General features: G+C 33.3%; 2 protein-coding genes across 7 annotated transcripts; both read right to left on the minus strand.

The window, feature by feature from the left end:
• Positions 1 to 1481: 1481 nt before the first annotated feature.
• Positions 1482 to 9232, minus strand: LOC106669331. Of its 3 annotated transcripts, XR_001340921.1 has the most exons (12): positions 9041 to 9232; positions 7181 to 7253; positions 7035 to 7111; positions 6869 to 6975; positions 6567 to 6814; positions 6419 to 6496; positions 2776 to 2899; positions 2623 to 2695; positions 2487 to 2563; positions 2325 to 2431; positions 2042 to 2262; positions 1804 to 1968 (listed from the first exon to the last, which is right to left on the minus strand). XR_001340921.1 is itself a non-coding variant. In XM_014398739.2 (7 exons), exons 1-6 carry the CDS (start codon positions 4395 to 4397, stop codon positions 1880 to 1882), a joined length of 663 nt encoding a protein of 220 aa, XP_014254225.1. In that variant the 5' UTR covers positions 4398 to 5639; the 3' UTR covers positions 1482 to 1707; positions 1776 to 1879. The 3 variants fall into 3 exon arrangements, 1 of the variants encoding a protein (XP_014254225.1); XR_001340920.1 differs by lacking the exons at positions 2776 to 2899; positions 9041 to 9232 and having other exon boundaries at positions 7181 to 7635; XM_014398739.2 differs by lacking the exons at positions 2776 to 2899; positions 6419 to 6496; positions 6567 to 6814; ... (2 more) ...; positions 7181 to 7253; positions 9041 to 9232 and adding exons at positions 1482 to 1707; positions 4302 to 5639 and having other exon boundaries at positions 1776 to 1968.
• A 51-nt stretch (positions 9233 to 9283) lies between these two features.
• LOC106669330 lies at positions 9284 to 15396 on the minus strand. Of its 4 annotated transcripts, none has more exons than XM_014398738.2 (7): positions 15247 to 15396; positions 10137 to 10209; positions 10004 to 10080; positions 9840 to 9946; positions 9634 to 9792; positions 9476 to 9579; positions 9284 to 9421 (listed from the first exon to the last, which is right to left on the minus strand). In XM_014398738.2, exons 2-7 carry the CDS (start codon positions 10201 to 10203, stop codon positions 9348 to 9350), a joined length of 588 nt encoding a protein of 195 aa, XP_014254224.1. In that variant the 5' UTR covers positions 10204 to 10209; positions 15247 to 15396; the 3' UTR covers positions 9284 to 9347. The 4 variants fall into 4 exon arrangements, 3 of the variants coding, with proteins under 3 accessions (XP_014254224.1, XP_014254223.1, XP_014254221.1); XM_014398737.2 differs by lacking the exon at positions 15247 to 15396 and adding an exon at positions 14100 to 14337; XM_014398735.2 differs by lacking the exon at positions 15247 to 15396 and adding an exon at positions 11651 to 11838.
• Between the last annotated feature and the right edge of the window lie 3341 nt (positions 15397 to 18737).

The raw sequence follows: 18737 nt of genomic DNA on the forward strand, positions 1-18737 counted from the left end.
GGTAGAGATTGAATCCTAAAAGTACGGTTTTTTCCTGTGCGTTCGCCAATAAATCGAAACTAAATACAGTCAACTCTTGATAATTAAATCCAAGAGACTATAAAAATAATTTGGTTTATCAAGATGTTCGAGTGGCTCCATTTCAATTTAGAGACTGCTCTTTTTCCTCTTGAAGCCCTACTACGGAAAATCTTTCGTATTATCGAGCGTATTACATTTTTTTGAGTTACCAAATTGACCTTAAAGGAAATGCTATAAAATGCGTGAAAACTGTGCAATAAATTTTAATTAGAATAATTATGATTAAACATCACAAAATTCAATTTGGTCAAGATTTTTTCGCGAGGTCTTGTAGTATTTTAGACTCGGTTTTTGTTAAAATAATTTTCGTGTTTGGTGAATCTTAATAAGCTCAATTTCATTGTGTTTGTAAAGTTTGACCATATAATAATGTGTATTAATGTTAGTAAATTTCATTTTTTTCTCTACTAAACAACCAAACAGCACACACACAAATAGAAGGCCATGTGCAACAGCCTCGGTAAGTCAACAGCCCTCCAATAGCGTGGTGTACACAAAATTGTAAAAAAAAGTACGCTGAGACTGGACAAGGACTTACGATTAGACATGATGAATAGGAGCTTACCTCCTCAAAGAGGAAAAGAGCGGACCTTGCATCACCAAAGGATGATGAATATGGTGACGCTAGAACTACATATCCTAAATTAGTCAGTGTACTTGTCCAGAAGAGAGTTGAAAAAAAAAGAAAAAAGAAAAGCAGAAGACTTATCACTGGAAAGGATACGACCCTAGACACATAATTTCAATGGATTTTTTACGTGCAATTGGATTTTAAATTGATCAAAAATGTTATCACAAAAAATTTGAAAAAAAACACTCATTTGGTTTGCCATTTATTAATCACATTTCATTTTCTGTGGGGCCATTAAAAAAAAGTGTTTAAGCCAATCATAACCCAGCAACCTCAATTGAAGAACAGCGGCAAAGGATATAAAATGCTTGTCATCCATTTCCCCTGGCCCCATCGCTCTGAGCACCGGTGAAGAGTGGTTAAAAAGAACTAATTTTTGCATCTTTACTGAAGGCAGACAATTCGAACATGAAATGTGGATTAATAAATAACAAACGAAATGGGAGCGTCGATGGCCGCAACGGTTTAGGCGTTGACACGGCCCTCATCACTGTAAGGTAATGGTCCCCGGTTCGAATCCAGCGGCCCTGCACCCCGAGGGTTGATATAACCTCTGCTGTGCGAACCCTCGTAAAAAAAATATCGATGATTTGAAATACGATTGTACCATTGTTTTCAACGTAAAAAATCATTTAAAATGATGTGACGGATGTATAGGGTCGTATTTGAAATTTGGAAGTTGAACTGGGCCTGACGTCCCGGTATAATTTTTCTACAAAAAAGGTAAAAATTTGAAACTAGACTAAAAAATATTAAACAGGTAGTTTTTGTTTTTGTTAGCGTTTATGGTTCAAGAGGAATTCAGGCGGGCCGTCTAAAAAGGACGCCCTGTATAGTTGCACAGACAGGGGGAAGAAAGAATATATTTAATCATAAGTCCTAGTATTCCATTATCATCATCATCATCATCGTCTTTAAACAAATGTATTGCATTTTAAGAGCATATAGAATAAACGTTTCGATTCAAGGGTGTACTGGGTCGAGAATAAAATTGTCTAAAACGTTAAAATTACCATAATTTTATAGATAACACATAGTTAAAACATTTTACTGTAATGCCAACTTTTTTGGTTCAATTTAAAAAAAAGTTGGTTAAAATTAAAATTATTTCAAATTGAAATCAATAATTTAAAATTCCATGTCTGGCAATTCTTTGGGAAATTTTCTCTAGTGCATTTCTTCTTCTATTCTTTCAAGTTGACCTTTCAACATCTTGTAGAATCTGTGCGTTCTGACTAGAGTTACTAACATAAAAACTGTAAAAAGAAGATTTTTTTAACCTGTTCAAAAATCATCCGAATGACCGATGAATAGGTGATCGGGCCTTACCGAAATACGACAGAGCCAGAAGAGAAGAGATTATTATTAAAAATACGTCTGCCCTTTCGCAATTGAAATATAAAGCTGCCAAAGATTTCCCTGGCCCGCCTTTAGCTTCTTCCGGTCTCGGTTTTTCCAATGGATCCTTGGGACATTTGATCCCGTAATTCCTCCACCTCATGTTTATCAACCAGTGAGATTCTGGACAACGCTGGTCTACACAAACAAAACTGTAAAACAAAAACTCGGTTAAAATTGCATAATATTTCAGCTGTAAAACCCAAGATCGTACATGAAAATGTCCGAAGCGGAGATGAATCCGACTGTCGTTGCGGCACACCAATATGCAAACCCACCTAATATCGTCATATAGCCGTAAAAGTAGTACTTTACATCCAACTGGAAGAACTTTCAAATAATAAATTAACGTGTTAAAAACGAACGCCATAGTTACCAAGAACGCTGAGAAAGACAATAGGAAATATCCGACAAGATTGCATGCACAGTATAAGAATACCACACCGACATGGACTAAAAAAAAAAGTTATGCAATGCCCGGATTTTCTAAATGATCTTAAAAGCATCCTTACTTGTAAAAAGACCTATATTTGAGAATAAATCATCGGCAAAAATCTCGAAAAGAATCACAGTTATCATGAGAGCCTGGAAATTAGCCATTGTAAGCACATAACAAAATCAATTAAAACAAAAAACTATATATATCATGCTTAAGTGTTTCGTACTTCAGCTGTGTCTTGTTTAAAATTATGCTAAAAAAGTTGTAAAAACACAATTTCTTGCTGGAAGCTAGCATATTAGCACTTCCGTATGATTTTTTATATCCAATGGTGGGACGTGTTTTCTTTCCTAAAATAGTTAACCCCTTCACAGTAGTGATAAGGCATAATAACATATTTGAAACATGTACATTCATACCAATATATATCTAAACTAGGTTAGGCCTCAGGGTACCCAATATTCTATAAGATCCGATCATCATTCGCGCTAATAAATATATTCAAACAAAACCTAATCTTTCGCACGGTATTCAGTTAAACAATTGGTACCACATTTCATATTAATATGGTGTCTCGCCCCAACACACGATAATAAGCTAATCACCCTATAAACATGTAGTAACTAATCTACTTTAATAGGACTGTAAAGTACTTTATATGCCGGACCCAAGCTCACCAACACATACTCAAACACTAACACTAATTAATACATTAAAACAAAAACGAACGTTTCGTTATATTTCGCCACAAATTTAGCAACACAACTCAAAAAATTCAAGCTAATAAATACATTCACTCAATAATGGATAACATGGATAAGCCACACCTTGTCATCCTAGGCACCGCACAGTATTCAGTGATAACACATTGTTAAAGAGAATGTGCGACCCTATTTAAATTATTTGGGAATAATCGATCCTTGTTTTAAAAAACTGTTTAAATTCTATAATTGTTTTATAATTATGTGTAGGTAAAAATATTTTACAATCATCAATTTTCAACTTGAAAACCGTTTTTAACTCTTTTTATAACATGGTTATAAAAATTGGAAAGTCCTCTCTGATAACACGTCCTACCTGATGGATGCTCTTTACTAGCAAATATGAAACCAACAAATATACCGGTTCAAGCAACAAATATAATCCAATTGAACAAACTAGGATCGACCGGTATTAAAAATTCATTACGTACCAGTAGTTGTTAATGAAATGCTATTTTAATAATATGCTATCAATAAAATCATAACGTCAAAATTATTTGTATAATGTCAGATTGTTAAAATAAGTGAATTGTCATATGATTGTAATTTGTGCTAACGGCACATATGGAAAAATGTGCAAAACTAATTTATTCACTATAGTTATATAGTTTAATGTAAATATATAAGAATGAATGATTATTCTTTTGAACAAATTTGGTATACAGATGAAAATTGTCTATTTAGTAAAATAATAATTACTAAATAAAGTTAAAAATCAACTAACTTCTTACTTCTTATATCGAGTGAATTTTAAAAGAAAGAACATGAACTTATAGTTTGTGATAGATGACTAACTTTCCAAACGTAAGTAAGTTTAACATTGCAAATGCTATCAAAATCGAAAAAGGGCTTCTTTACACATTGTGTACATAAAAAACAGTCTTCCTTGTGTGTTATGGAAAAATAACCCCAGCTCGCTCTAAAGAGTACTATTAATACTAATAACAATTCCATCATTTCAATCCCACACATACATGAACGGTTTACGTACTTTTCCTACAAAAAATGACGCAACTACTCTTGTCTGCCTACGATAAAGATTGACAAGGGTTTCATCCTGATCCGATTCTTTTGACACCGTAGACATTTTTCTCAAATCTGAAAGTCACACGCATTTGTAAATAGAACTTTTTTCCATATGTTTTCCACCTCGATTTGGAACAAAATGGCAAAATAATTTCAAATAAAAGAATCCATCATAGGTCATATACGTCCTTAACCACCTCCCAGTTTAAAAATCACCTTTGACCTAATCACCACAAACATTCTACATCCCTATTTCTATGTATAATATGAAAAAACCTCAGTAATGGTGCCATTAATTGAGAACTATCTATATGTCATCCTTGGAAGCTCCAATGTCACTTCGGATACAACACCAACCACTGGGTGGTATACAACAACATTGCATCCTTCCTTCAGTGGGAAGGAAGCTGCCTGGGTGCCTTGTAGCAAACCGAGACCCAGTAGTAGTGGCCTTTAAAATCCTCCAGGACAATCTCTTCAGTTTGGACGAATGGTTCGAAAAATAGCTTATTTTTCACTCAACGAAACCAAAACGCAGCAAACAATCTTCACCCAAAGGACGTCCTTTCAATCAATCATTATCGCATCCTATCTGACAATTACTTTCAAATAGGTCAGTACATTCCTCTCCTCTATCCACTATGCCTAAGCGAATGTTCCGCAATGTAGCTCCTGGTCCAATTTTCTATTCAGTATACATTGCATTCCCATCAATCCCAATACAGTACTCCTCATGTATGCTAACAATACAATCTTTTCAGCAAACCGAGGCCCAATAGTGGCCTTCAGAATCCTCCAGGACGATCTGTCTTATATGAAGGAATTGCTTAAGAAATGGAGGATCAGACTCAATGAAACCGAATCCCCCAAATAACCTTCACCTTTTCGGCGTATCACTTCTTTTCTAATCAACAACACTTTTCCTCTTCCAGCCAGCAATGTCATCCACTATTTTGTACTTTACCTCAACAAAAGACTTATTTAGAAACCCCACACTCGGTTCAATAAACTAGAACTGAACAGCCGATTAACATACTACTTGACAACAGATCAAAACTATCACTGCAGCTAACATGAACATATGAAACTGTGGGAAATAACCAAGCGTTTTAACCTCCAAAGTCATTGAAGCCATTAAAGTCACAGGGTAACTATTTCTATTCCCCACGGAATTGCAAATCCCATTCTCCTCGAAATCGCAATAAGTGGAAACCGACTCTTTCTTAAAACCCCGAACCCTTCCATCCAATCTAGACGACTAAAGGGCCAATGTCTTCACAATGTCCTCCGCATGAAAATTGATGTATCACTTCTACTCTTTTATAATTATATAATATAAAATTCATAAGGACAAGAAAGTTCCTTATAAGCTTCTAGCGCTTTTGTAACATAATATATGAATATAATAACATAATAAATAATATTAATAAATATAATAAAATAATAATAAATATAATAACATAATAATAAATAGGGGGCGTCGGTGGGCGCAACGGTTTAGGCGTTGACACGGCGCTCATCACTGTAAGGTAAAGTCGCGGGTTCGAATCCAACGGCCCTGCATTCGAACCCGACATACTTACAAATGTTTTTTTTTCAAAAACACCGGTACCCTGAGGGTTTGTATGACCTCTGCTGTCGCGAACCCTCGTTAAAAAAAAAAATAAATATAGAAAATTTGGAAGACTACTGCGAAAATTTCTTAGAGTTTGGTAAGTACATAGAGTAATACGTTGAAAGGCTTTTCTTGATGAAATCCCTTGTCAAGTTTATCGTGAGAATTGCTAATACACTTAAAAATAATGTAGTGCATTTGGAAAGAATTAGAAAGCTAGACTTTATAAGGATCCACTTCTATGGCTTGAAAATGCCCGCCCAAGCGGACCCATTCTGTCATATATTATGTATTGAGAATAAGAACACAATGACAAGCAGAAGGGAAACATATTCATTTCGAGAGTATCTATATATCAACGAAAACAATTTAAAGTAGTTCAAAGTATGGATAATTTTACGTTTAAAATATGGGTTGAAATATGTGCAGGATTTGTCGTGTATTGTGTAAATATGCCTCATACGTACAATAATGAATTTCGTCATCTTATTTTGGTATTTGCGCTATGAACTTGGTGAAGACTCGAAAACAAAGCAGCATGAAAACTAAAAAAAAAAAATAAAACAAACATAAGAATTCAATATAGTCAAGTCGTTTGCTTGACTGAAAACAGACTTGTCCAGCCCGCGCACAAAACTCCCGAAACGACGACTGGCGCAGTTTTGTAATTCTCACAGCCCGCGTAGAAAGCCGTCAAGTTTATTTCCGACGGATTGTCACCAAATCCGTTGTCGTCCCTGACTTGTATGTCCGAGGCGTAGGGACCTTCTTCTGCGGGAAAAGGGCATTCTATTCCATAGTTCCTCCACCTTGTGTTGTACATCCAATGAGTCTCCGGGCATCTGTTGTCCACGCAGACAAACCTGAAGGATTCGTTTGTACCTATTGCCTTTTTAAATTGATAAACTAACACTTACTTGAACAAGTCCCCATCCGGTATGAAGCTTAAAACGACGATGAATACCCAAAAAATAAACCCTCCTAAAAGAAGAAACAGACCGACGCGCAAATGTATATTACTACCCTGAAATTCACAATTAAAAAATACCTCAAACAAAAATTTACTTTCCTCCCTCGTCTTACCATAAACGATGCAAATGATACTAAAGAAAAACCAATCAACATGGTCGACGCGTAAGAATATATAACCAAATATTGAACTAAAAATAATACAAATATAAAACAAAGTTCTTCCCTATTAACTAATTTAAAAAGACAAAAGTCTATACCAAACATCATGAAAAAATCTCCGAATAAATTGCGTGCATAAAAATTATACAATATTACTGTGATCATTAATGCCTGAAAAAAATCAATTTTAATTTATTTGTGATAAAACATCATTTTACATAAGACTCAAGTAACTCAAAAGAAACTGACATTTTAAATGCTACATTTTATTAATAATGGTTAAATAGATGATAGTGATGAAAGAACATTGCCACTGACAGAATCAGGAAGAACGAGTAAAAGCGTGTTAATGTGTTTATGCAACAGAACAATGTGAACGACATGAAGACGTAAATATAGAGACAGACATACAAACAGCGACTGAATTGGACTTGGTTAAAATTAAGTACATTTATGGCCAGAAACTTTTAGTACCCACCCAATTTATTTGCTTAAAATAGCATATAATTAATTTTAATGTGTGGTGATTAGTGACCGTTAATCGATAATTATTCAGAAATCGTGAGATGCGGTCTGGTGTGATGTAGGTTTCAGAAAAACATTTTCTTTATCGTGCCAACGTTTCGATCTTTATTGAGATCATCTTCAGGGCTCAAAGTGTTTGTCTTCTGTGTAATTGTGCCATTCTTGCGTGTCGTGGGCACTCTCAACACGACACGCAAGAATGGCACAATTACACAGAAGACAAACACTTTGAGCCCTGAAGATGATCTCAATAAAGATCGAAACGTTGGTACGATAAAGAAAATGTTTTTCTGAAACCTACATCACACCAGACCGCATCTCACGATTTCTGAATAATTATTAATTTTAATATGAACTTTTCCAACATTTTCCCTTGTACAATTATTTCCAGTGGATGATAGGTTTATGCCATTTCTATGGCAGCCGATAAGGTTTTTATTCCCTCTTTTGTGTACAGATGTATGTATACCTTTCAGATGGGCTATTTATGTTGAACTTAAGTCCAACAGATTAACGTGACATAATCTTAGGTCTAATTACCGCCGTGTGGCCATTTGTGGTTTTAGTACCCAAAATTTTTCTACGGTTGTTTAACAGAAGGACATAATTTTAACCCCAAGCTTTCAGTTTTATTAAAAATATAATCATGGCAATTTATAAAGAAATCAATCAATTCGAAAGAGGATAGACAAGTCAAAAATGATCGGTAATGATTGCCGATCCATCCCGTCATGGAAAAATTTCACTTTTTTAATCGTTCAAACGAAATGCAATCGTTTATTGCTTTATTAATGACTAGGCAAAAATTCAAACTCGGAACAAAAATCGCCAGTCGCTTTTAGAGAAATTGCAATTGCCAACACTTCTACTGCTCCAGATTCTTCACCCGTCCGAGCATGACATGCTTTAACACACTTTATCAGCTAAAGGAAAAGAGGTTGCATTATTCGAAAAATTTAAACAAATTTTTCAACAAATTAGGGCTTTTATAAATAAAATCAGAAGATTTTCATGTAACTTAATGTTTTAAATCGAAAGATTAAAGACGGAAATAGGCGCCAGGACTTACCTGTTCACATTAGACGGGATTCGGGAAGAAAACCAGAGACACAAGTCCTCACCTCAGACCTGAGTGCACAGTGGGCGACGAAATTGTTGTGTTATGGTGGTATTTTAGACGACGAGTAAAAAGAAAACATTGGGTACATCCTATTTTACGGGATTTCTTATTGCACTTTTTCTGGACTTACTGGTTGATCCATAGCTTTTACACGAACATAGCTTGGAGTGGGCAACAAAATATAAACCAAATTTTTATAAACCAAGTACGACTTTTTACATTAAATTAAATAATTGGTTCAAATTTCAATATCACCGGAGCTAGGACAAAGCCACTTAAAAACTCATACCTCATTCTTTCATTGTATACTTACGATACCGATGACAGTAAGGACGCATGTCCAGGTTTGAAGTGAAAATATTTTAGCGAAGAACTTGCTCTTCCCACTGTCCGACAAATCTGTACACTTTTCTACTTCTTCTTCAAAGGAAGAACAGGTACTCATTTTGTAATAAATGATAGTGAACCAAAGTGAATTGTTAATAAGTATATTACATTACAAAATAATGTTATATATGACAGCTGATCTTTGTTAAAAAAAAATGAAACATCCAATTTATTAAATCGTTGAGTGGTTTGTTTTATTTCAAGGATCCCATCTTTCTTGAATTTATTTGTACTCATTTCGACTGTTCCTCTTGAGATAAAATTACATGAAGCTTTCTTATCGTTTTGAACGAATGGATGGCGAACACTGAAAATAAGAACGCCGATCAAGTTGTCGGGTTCTCAGGTCGGAAATACTCACGAAGCCAAACTAGCCCCAACACGGTCGAGATCGCCATCGGCCCGGATGTGTAGCTTTCGCAGCCAGTGTAGTAAGCTTTTAAATCGTTCTGGCTTCCTTTTGGACTATCAAGACAACAATTGTACAAAATAAATAAATAAATAGTTTACAAATTCTACCTGCCGTAAGATATTCGTAGAACGAGGCCATCTTTATTATCAAGGTCCCCAGTCCCGTTGGGGTAAGTCATGTGATAGGGGCATTTGATTCCGTAATCTCTCCATTTTGTATTAAACATCCAATGGATCTCAGGGCAGTGATTTTCAAAACAGACAAACCTTGAGAACATTTATATGTATCATAAAATATAATTTTACTACTTTACCTGAATAAGTCATGAACCGATATATAACTTATGGTTGAAAGGAATAACCAATAGAAAAAACAGACGAACGCAACGTTTAAGCCCCATTTAAGGTGATTTGTATTTTTCTGAAAGATATTATTCTATTATCAAATTGTTTAATTATTTTAAACCTATCGACGTACCGTCCCAACGGCGATCAGAACGACTATATTGGCAATTAGATTGGGCCCTAAATAACTGTACGTGAGTACATACTGGACTGGAAAAAATTGCGATTAAATATAATACCGCAGACTGTAAAGAAAATTTAATTACGCGGTATATATTTTCGCTCGATCAAAAAATTATCAGTGAGTGGGATATGCAACATCGCAGTGATCATCAAAGTCTGAAAAACGAACATAATAAACAATAAAACATTTTTTAACATGTTTTGCAATTGGCATAAAAATATGAAAATGAAGATGTATAAAAGTGTGTAGGAATAAATAAATAAATAAATAAATAAAGANTATATTGTATAAATGGTAAAGAGAAAAGACATTTCAGTGCAGCGTGGCAAAAACCTTCAATCATAAAATGCTTCATCATAAAAGTCATAAAATGCTGCTGCTAACTGCTCTGTATTCATAGTATTGATTCTTATCAACTATATAAGATAAAAGTTTCAACAAAATTATAAATTACTTTTAAATATACTAAAATAACAATCCGATATTATATTTAAATTTTTCATCGTACGTGATTTAGATTAGTTTTTGACTACAATGGGAGGCTATGGACGTGGTATCACCGATTTTAAACACATTTTTTATTGTTATAATTGTGTAGAATACTTTTTTAAGTAATATATATTTTTTTAAATAAGTTTCTCTAAATTTGTCATGCACGTATTTCAAAATTATTATATATCAGTCGATTTTTTTACTTAGGATAAGTCAGTATATGTAATGTAATATGTAAGGTATTAAAAAGATTAGACGTGTAAAAATTTACAAAAACCAAGACAGTAAATTAGGTCAAAAACTATTTTTGTTGGTAAAAAAAAATCGCTTTAAGCCCCCTCTAAAACCGTTAAAAACGATTTTTTTTAAAAATCGACATTTGTTGGCGGGATTCACTGAAGGTTTTACACGGCAATGTCCGTTGTTCCACTTAAATTGGACTTCTGAATTTTATTCAAATCCAACTTTATTAAGATCGTTTGAAAGTTGTTTATATCAACTTTTATGTTTTGTCAAAAAGGCTTACATTTTATGCCAACGTAAGAGTAGTAAGAATGAATTCTACAAGGTAAAACCAATAAAAGTTCATGAAAATCGGAAATTCCATGTTATTATTGTTTCTGCTTAAGTGGTTAAGGGGCTATTATTTTTTAAATTTTCAAATTGTATTAATTTATTTTATTCTTTATTGTAAAGACACCGATATGACATAACAGCGATTTATATTATATGACTTAATTTATATTTAACATGTATTTATTTAAATATTATATATTACATTTATATATTTTGTAATTCAATTATTAAAAAACTGGAAAAAATTATAATGTAAACGAATCATAGCCTGTAAAAAGACTATAATTTTTCCGCATTTTATATTTTGTTCAATAGAGTTTTTTTATGTTTTGATAATCATTACAAATTTAAATCGATTTTAAACTTATTTTAAACAGGTGTAAATCAACTGTAAGAAAATCAAGCTTTCTGATTCCACCCCTGTTTTATTAATCAGGATGTCGTCCGATTCTCCCTCAATTTAGCACGAATATATTGTGTCTTTTCTAGATGTTTATAATAGGTTTGTAATTTTTCATGTTTACTTACAACTGTAATAACACTAGAAGTGGCCGAGCTTGCTCTTGCGGTAAGAAAAGTAAAAACGTTCTCAGACGAATTTACTGTGTCAATCGAAGGCTTTTTTTCAATCGATGTCATTCTCCCACAGGCTTGCATTTCACACTTTTAATTATTAATTAATCAATAATAATATATTAACGTTAAGAACTGTATAAACCGATGGGAACAGCTGGACGCATGAAAAATCTGCAATTCCTACTTTTAAAATCGAGAAAAACAGTTAAAACGTACTATCAGTAATATAATTGTAATTTATTTAACAATATTGAAATAAAATAAATACATTTAAAGTGTATTTTTAAACTTTGTGTTGGTGTATTTCTTGTACATAATTTGGACGTTACAGATCTTAGTCTGCCTTTCCTCGATGTGTTGGTCGGTCAGATGGGTTTCGGCATTTTGCCATCTTCAGTATTGGAATTCCCAAAACAGACCAATATAGCGAGGTCAGGCAAACGTTCCAACCGTTGGAAAATCATAATAAACCATTCGGATCTGTATGACGAACATGCAAGAAGAAAATAAAATACATAATATGTGTGGAACATTTGTTTATTGTTTAGATTTATCAGAAATTGTGAATTCTATCATAACGCTAGTTTTGACTGTTTGAAATGGATTTATGAGCGTACATTTTTTATGTCAATTGCTATAACATGTAGCAATTTGCAAACAACTGTTGATTAAATAGGGGAATAAGTAAATAAACAACCCAACGACAGAGTTACTGTCGTTGGGGAAAAATTCCTAATAATTTACAATTAATTAAGGTTTTTAGTTGAGATGAAAAAAAGTTAATGGCACGAGCGGGATTCGAACCCACGATCTTCGGCTAGACAGACCCTCACGACCTGTTAGACAGAGAGACGTATTTTTTCATTGTTTTTATTACCAGATTACTAATTATTCAACTATTATTTATGGTATTTCTTCATTTAAAATTTAGTTTATGTACATATAAGCATCGCTTCATTAAGATCAAAACCAGCGGCCCTGAAATTGAATGAACCCGGACCCTTTACCTTTCCGTGATGAGCGCCGTTTCAACAGCCGCACAGTGGGGCCAAAAGCAAAAAAGCGGAAAATTTCACTAACACCCAAACTATTTGAGGCAAGTTCCCCAAATTTTGTATGTTTAGGTGTTTTTAGGTGCGTTAAATCCAAAGAAACTTTTTTCGAATCGATTGGGGCACAGCAAACCGTCCAAAATCCAAAAATGGATCAAATATAACCAATAATCATCATGGGTATCGTTTTCTTTTTTTCTACACGCCGAATTCAATGAAACTGTTCTCGAATCGACTGGACTACAGCAAAACGGCCCAGAATTGTGGACAGTGGACGAATCACTCCTGCATGTTGAAAAAATAATAGGGCTCACTCAGATGGACTCACTCACAATTATTCACAGACTGTTGAAACAGGAAATGTAAAGAAGGTACGAGCAAATTCAGAAAACCTCTATCCTTATAGGAAATTTACCTTAATTAAGTTGCTTTTTCGCAGATAAATAATCAAAAATCCTGTTTTGAGATAACCAAAATGAATCTTGCCTAAGTTTTGCTGAATAAATTTTTGACTAAAAATTGTAAAATTGCGTTTAAATTAAAAGCTAATCTCAAGAGCTTCCCCAACTCTCGACTCAACCGAGGCTTCAATTTGGATAAATCGAAAAAAAAGATACTTTTCAAATGTTTTTTAGACGATTGATATTTCCTTATTTTTATAAAGTTTTTGTGGATATTTTGACCAAATTTTAAGAAGATTAATACACGAAATCAATTTGAAGTACAACAGGCCAAAGTCGCTAACTCGCAACCGAGGCTTCAATTTGGATAAATCGAAAAAAAAAAGATAATTTTCAAATGTTTTTTTAGACTTTGATATTTCCTTAGTTTTGGGATGGTCATATTTTTAATTGTCTTTACTATTTCTGTTAGAGTAGTAAACTGGCTTTTTTAAATGAAATTATTAAAACTTTTGATTTTCATTAAAATTGCATACTTTCAAAATTTAAAAACAATCAGTGAAAGACTTTCTGCAGTGAACGATACGATATTGCACTTCTCTGTCTGTTTTAATTGAAAACAATATTAGAATCGGCACACTGATCGATTACAATGATTTTTTATTCCAAGAATGTTGTATAATAATTAAAACTTGCACACAAAATCAAGATGACACCACAAGAATAGTACTCTTTCATGCTCTGAAGATGACCCGAATAAGGTCGAAACGTACGAAAGCAAAAAATGAAAAACGCGTTTTTTCTAAACTACCTCATTGTTAATCGCTTCTCACGACTTCAACAAATTATTAAGAAACACAAACTATAATAATTATAATTATGTGACTACACAAGTCAACAAATTTTTGCACTTCGTCCGCAATGAAAAGAAAGAGTGGGATCACTTACCTTTTTATTAAATTTTTTTTCGAGATACAATACTTATGACATCTGATTCGGATTCTACATAGACAAAAACAGTAACATTTAAAGCACAATCCTTCAACTAAACAGAAAGTTGCCAAATTTATTATTTTCAAAATTTTATATAAAACAGTGCTGCAATCAGATAGGCAGGAATAGGCAGCTGAAAACCACAGAGATGTGTATATTAGAGAGAAAAAATGGTGTCAAAGCAAAGAACCACTAAACTTTTTTGGAACATCTAAAAAACCGAATATTCTTTGACCCTTCAATTAGCCCACCTGATTCCATCCCAACGTTGATTTTTTGTCTTTGTCTCATACATTTGGGTATATAACAGGAAATTCGGGTGAACGTGTTTTTACAGAAGCTGAGTGAGGAGGAATGTTCAGAAAATAGCTGTATATCTTGAAAAATTTATAATTTTTAGGATTCGGCAGTGATTGTTTTGATCAATTTTAAACTGTAAAACCATTATTACAACCTTATTCTCTTGACCAAATACTGTAAGGAAACTGAACGGGTTTTGAGTTTTTAGGAAATCTATTTTTTGCCGACTTGTCCCACTGTGCCACGCCCCATACAATTTGTGAGTATAAAATAAATAGTTTTTTTCACTGAATTCCAACAGTTGTCTGTTTTACCACTGTAATATAGTTCTTTCTGAGGCGACCGACTTGATGGAAAAGCTCGGCTTTTTCTTTTGAATTAAATTTATTTGTAAGGGAAAAAATCCTCCAGACTTCGGTCGGTGTGACCAAGAAGAACGGGGGTCTGAATGTAACCGCATAATTTTCTCTCCGACGGGACACGGGGTGCTGTTCAGGCAATGCTTTTACTGGCGGGAAAAAGAGACCGCGGCCACAATGTATCAGAATTAGGCCCGAAGTGCATCCCGGAACGGGTTTATAATGAAATTAGAATGAAAATTTTTTCCACAGTATTTTTATATTTGTGTTAATGGATTGTCTGGTCAAGATAATAACGTATTGTCATAACTAGGAATATATACGGTGTAAAAACTCTTGTAAATATTGGGCTATAAATTTTTTAAATAAAATACCATATGATGTCACACTGTTAACTGAAAAAAATTTAAACTTAAAGTAACAAAATTCCTCACTGTTAATACCTTTTATGGCTCAGAAGAGTTTTCCATATGTTAATCGCGGGATAAAAAAGAATTCATTTGTTCTATTCTTGACGAATGTAATAAACTTGTATTTTGTTTACTTAACACAATAAAACTTTTGTATCTTTGTATCTATAAACAACGGAAAAATCAACAAACGGCTAGCAGAGAAAACCGGCTGACCGTATACTATTAATATAAACTGCTCAAAAATGAATAGGGATATTTGTAATTTATTCTTATTCTATTCATTTTAATTAAATTAACCGATATATTCTTGGAGAATGGAGAAAAGGTGTTGGTTTACAAAATGAGTAATCTTCATGCTTACCATTCTTAAGAGTTGACCTCACATCGTATGACCCTTTCAAACGACCTGCGGCAACATCCTACCACCAGCAACTCAGGAGAACATGTTGAGAAAACTCAAGAATATCATGGAAAAACGCTCATAAGTAGGGAAATATATGAAGTGAAAAAGAGAGAAAAAGAGAGAGAAAGAGAGAGAGAGAGAGAGAGAGAGAGAGAGAGAGAGAGAGAGAGAGAGAAATATAATGAAATATGAAGCAGAGCGAAGGAAAGATGGAGAGAGTGAAAGTGAGGGAGCGAGAGACAGCCAAACAGAAAGAAAGAGAGAGTGAAAAAAGAATGAAAGATGAAAGAGAGGGAGAAGAAAAGAGGGAGAAAGAGAGAGATAAAAATAGAATAAGAATGAGAGAGAGGATGATAGAGAGATAGGGAAAGTAAGAAAGATAATGAAGAAGAGAGAGTAGAGAAAGATAAAGAGAGCTAAAAAGTAAGAAGAAAAAAGAAAAAGAGCGAGAGCGAGAGAGAGAGAGTGGGAGAGAGGGAGGGAGGGAGAGAGAGAGAATGAGTGAGAATGAAGGGGAGGGAATTGGTGCAGAATTTAGAAATTAGAATTTAGAAAATAGTGCAGAATTACCTTGTGTTATATGGAATTGTTGCAACCCATCAAATTTTATCTCACATAAATTAAATGTTTTATTATTATTATTATTAAAATTACTGTAAACTATCCGTCTAGATTTCGCACCAAACAATTTGAAGAGCAAAGTCCCTACAATTTGGAAAGATATATTTATCTGATGGAAATTTTCTTTGGTGATTGATCAGCCTTCTCAGTTTAAATATTTTTTTTTCTTTCCAAAAGGTAGATTGGGGATGAGGCCAGGAAGACAGAAACAATATTTATTTTCTTGTCAAGCTTTCGGCAGAATATATCGCCTTCATCAGGACTCTGTATTAACAAATTAACATAAGTAAATTTTCAAATATACAATTTTTAAAATTTTCCTTAATTACTAACTGGGAATACAGAGTCCTGATGAAGGCGATATATTCTGCCGAAAGCTCGACAAGAAAATAAATGTTGTTTCTGTCTTCCCTGACAGACCTGGCCTCATCCCCAATCTATCTTTTGGAAAGAAAAAAATATATCTGATGGAAAGTTGTCTGCATCAGTATAAAACTGCAATAGGAGAATCTATTTTCACCATAGCTACTCAACAAGAATTACTCATTCTACCAACATTGTTTCATCAAATATTAATTCTGTTTTTTCTTTTATCTAAACATTCTTGTATTATATCATTAAAAATAGCTAAAAAATTCAAATTTTATTATATTCATTTAAAAATATTACTCAAATTAAAAAATGTTTAAAAAAATATCTGCTGCTTAGTGACACTTTACCGATTAAGAATATAATTGTTGATTTTAAAAAAATTATTAATTAATAATTTTAGTAATTAATTTTAATATTAAAAAACTTTTTGCAAAAACTTAAAGCATTTAGTACTATTTAGTATTGCATTTTGTTAGTCATTAGCTTATTGTTATTTAATGGTAATTTAAGTGTTGTAATAGTAATAGTAGCAGTAAAGTACTAAGTAGTTAATACTTAAACTTAAGTTTGTTTTTTCATAGAGACAAATAATTATGACAATGATGTAGATAAGCAAGCGACTCCAGCTTTCGTCATAAGAAGTTCTTTTCAGAGCTGTACGCAAATGTACACATAATTTGTGATTTGCCTTGCCATATTGCCAATAAATATTATTATATTCTATGTTTATTTAAAATTACAAATTCACCCAGAAAGATGTAGATTATTCTTTCCGGAAAGGAAGAATCCTTGATTATATAACTTTTTCCCGCCAGCTAGAAATCACGTGCGTGCCTCGAATGGTTAGCTTGTTTTTATTTCGTCAAATTAAGTGATCAAACGCCACCGACGCTGTGGGAAAAAAGTTTTTCGTCTTCCTAAAAATGCCCTCCTACTTAGTGTACCGAAACTGTCGTTTTTCCTCCATAGGCTTCGACGTTTATTTTGCCCGTTTGTCCCCGGCCTGGGAAAACTTTCTGTTTCCCGACGAACCAGAATCAATGGAGAACAACAAATTAATTGGAATGACTGGCTGTTTTGTTTTATTTTCCCTTGGATCGTTTGTTGATCTGTCGCTGATCCGTTTTCAAAGCGACGACTAACTCAAATGCTTATCAGTCAATTGTTATTCTTTAAAATAAATATGACGGAAACAAGCGTAAAAATGCTCAAATTAAAAATTGCGTATACAAATAAATTTAAAAAAATATTACAGAAATAAATAGAGTAGTCATAAAAATGATTCGATATAATTTACGATATTTACTATTAAAAAATTAATAATAAATAAGTTACAATTCACGTTATCGTAGCCCTATTGTATTCTTTGAAAGTTGACATAATATTCAAAAAAGCAAAAGGATAGCGAGAAGACGTTATTTTACAACAGGTTTTGTTTAATATAGCATTTTTCAGTCAAATGAAACTTTTTTTCAACGAAATGAAACTTTTTTTCAATCAAATGAAACTTTTTTTCAACCAAATGAAACCTTTTTTTCAATCAAATGATACCATTTTTCAAGCAAATGAAACCTAAACCCTAATGATAATAATTATGTAGAGGAATAAATAAATGACATTATAGTACTAACAACAATTTTTACGATGATTGAATATTAATATTACAATAATTGAATCAAAAGGCTTAGGTACAAGAAGGTTTCTTGTGAAGATCCGTATTCATCAAACTTTTCTACATCCACCTCGTCGAAGTTTAATTAAGTAGGATAGAAAAGTGTTTTTGAACGAGCAACAACTTTCTGTGATAGAAATTATGAATGATGGAGTGGGTGTGGAGATCAATCCTTTTTAGAAAGATGGTTCCTACTCACAATAACTCGTTTCGCAATAATCCGGATTTCGAGCCCTTTAGCTCATCATCAGGTTGAAGGACTTCTACAACCACGTCTATCGACATGAAATGCAAAAGTGAACCCGCTGATACCCCCGCCAACGCGAAAACGGATCTTCAGAAGAAACGTTCTTGTACCTAAGCCTTACGATTCAATTATTGTAATATTAATATTCAATCATCATAAAAATTATTGTTAGTACGATAAAATCATTTATTTATTCCTCTACATAA

The sequence above is a fragment of the Cimex lectularius genome, unplaced genomic scaffold (assembly GCF_000648675.2).
Source record: "Cimex lectularius strain Harlan isolate CLEC.00 unplaced genomic scaffold, Clec_2.1 scaffold388, whole genome shotgun sequence".
Taxonomy (NCBI): Eukaryota; Metazoa; Arthropoda; class Insecta; order Hemiptera; family Cimicidae; genus Cimex; species Cimex lectularius.

What these genes read in the sequence shown, in the direction of transcription:
- LOC106669331 (XM_014398739.2), bottom strand. Translation starts at nt 4,397, where the DNA reads ATGTCTACGGTGTCAAAAGAATCGGATCAGGATGAAACCCTTGTCAAT. An exon ending in TCCGCTTCGGACATTTTCAT is followed by an intron (nt 2,263 to 2,324) that starts GTACGATCTTGG and finishes TTTGTTTTACAG; the next exon opens with TTTTGTTTGTGTAGACCAGC. An exon ending in TCTGGCTCTGTCGTATTTCG is followed by an intron (nt 1,969 to 2,041) that starts GTAAGGCCCGAT and finishes TTCTTTTTACAG; the next exon opens with TTTTTATGTTAGTAACTCTA.
- LOC106669330 (XM_014398735.2), bottom strand. Translation starts at nt 11,779, where the DNA reads ATGCAAGCCTGTGGGAGAATGACATCGATTGAAAAAAAGCCTTCGATT. An exon ending in TTCTGATCGCCGTTGGGACG is followed by an intron (nt 9,947 to 10,003) that starts GTACGTCGATAG and finishes AATATCTTTCAG; the next exon opens with AAAAATACAAATCACCTTAA. An exon ending in TCGGTTCATGACTTATTCAG is followed by an intron (nt 9,793 to 9,839) that starts GTAAAGTAGTAA and finishes AATGTTCTCAAG; the next exon opens with GTTTGTCTGTTTTGAAAATC.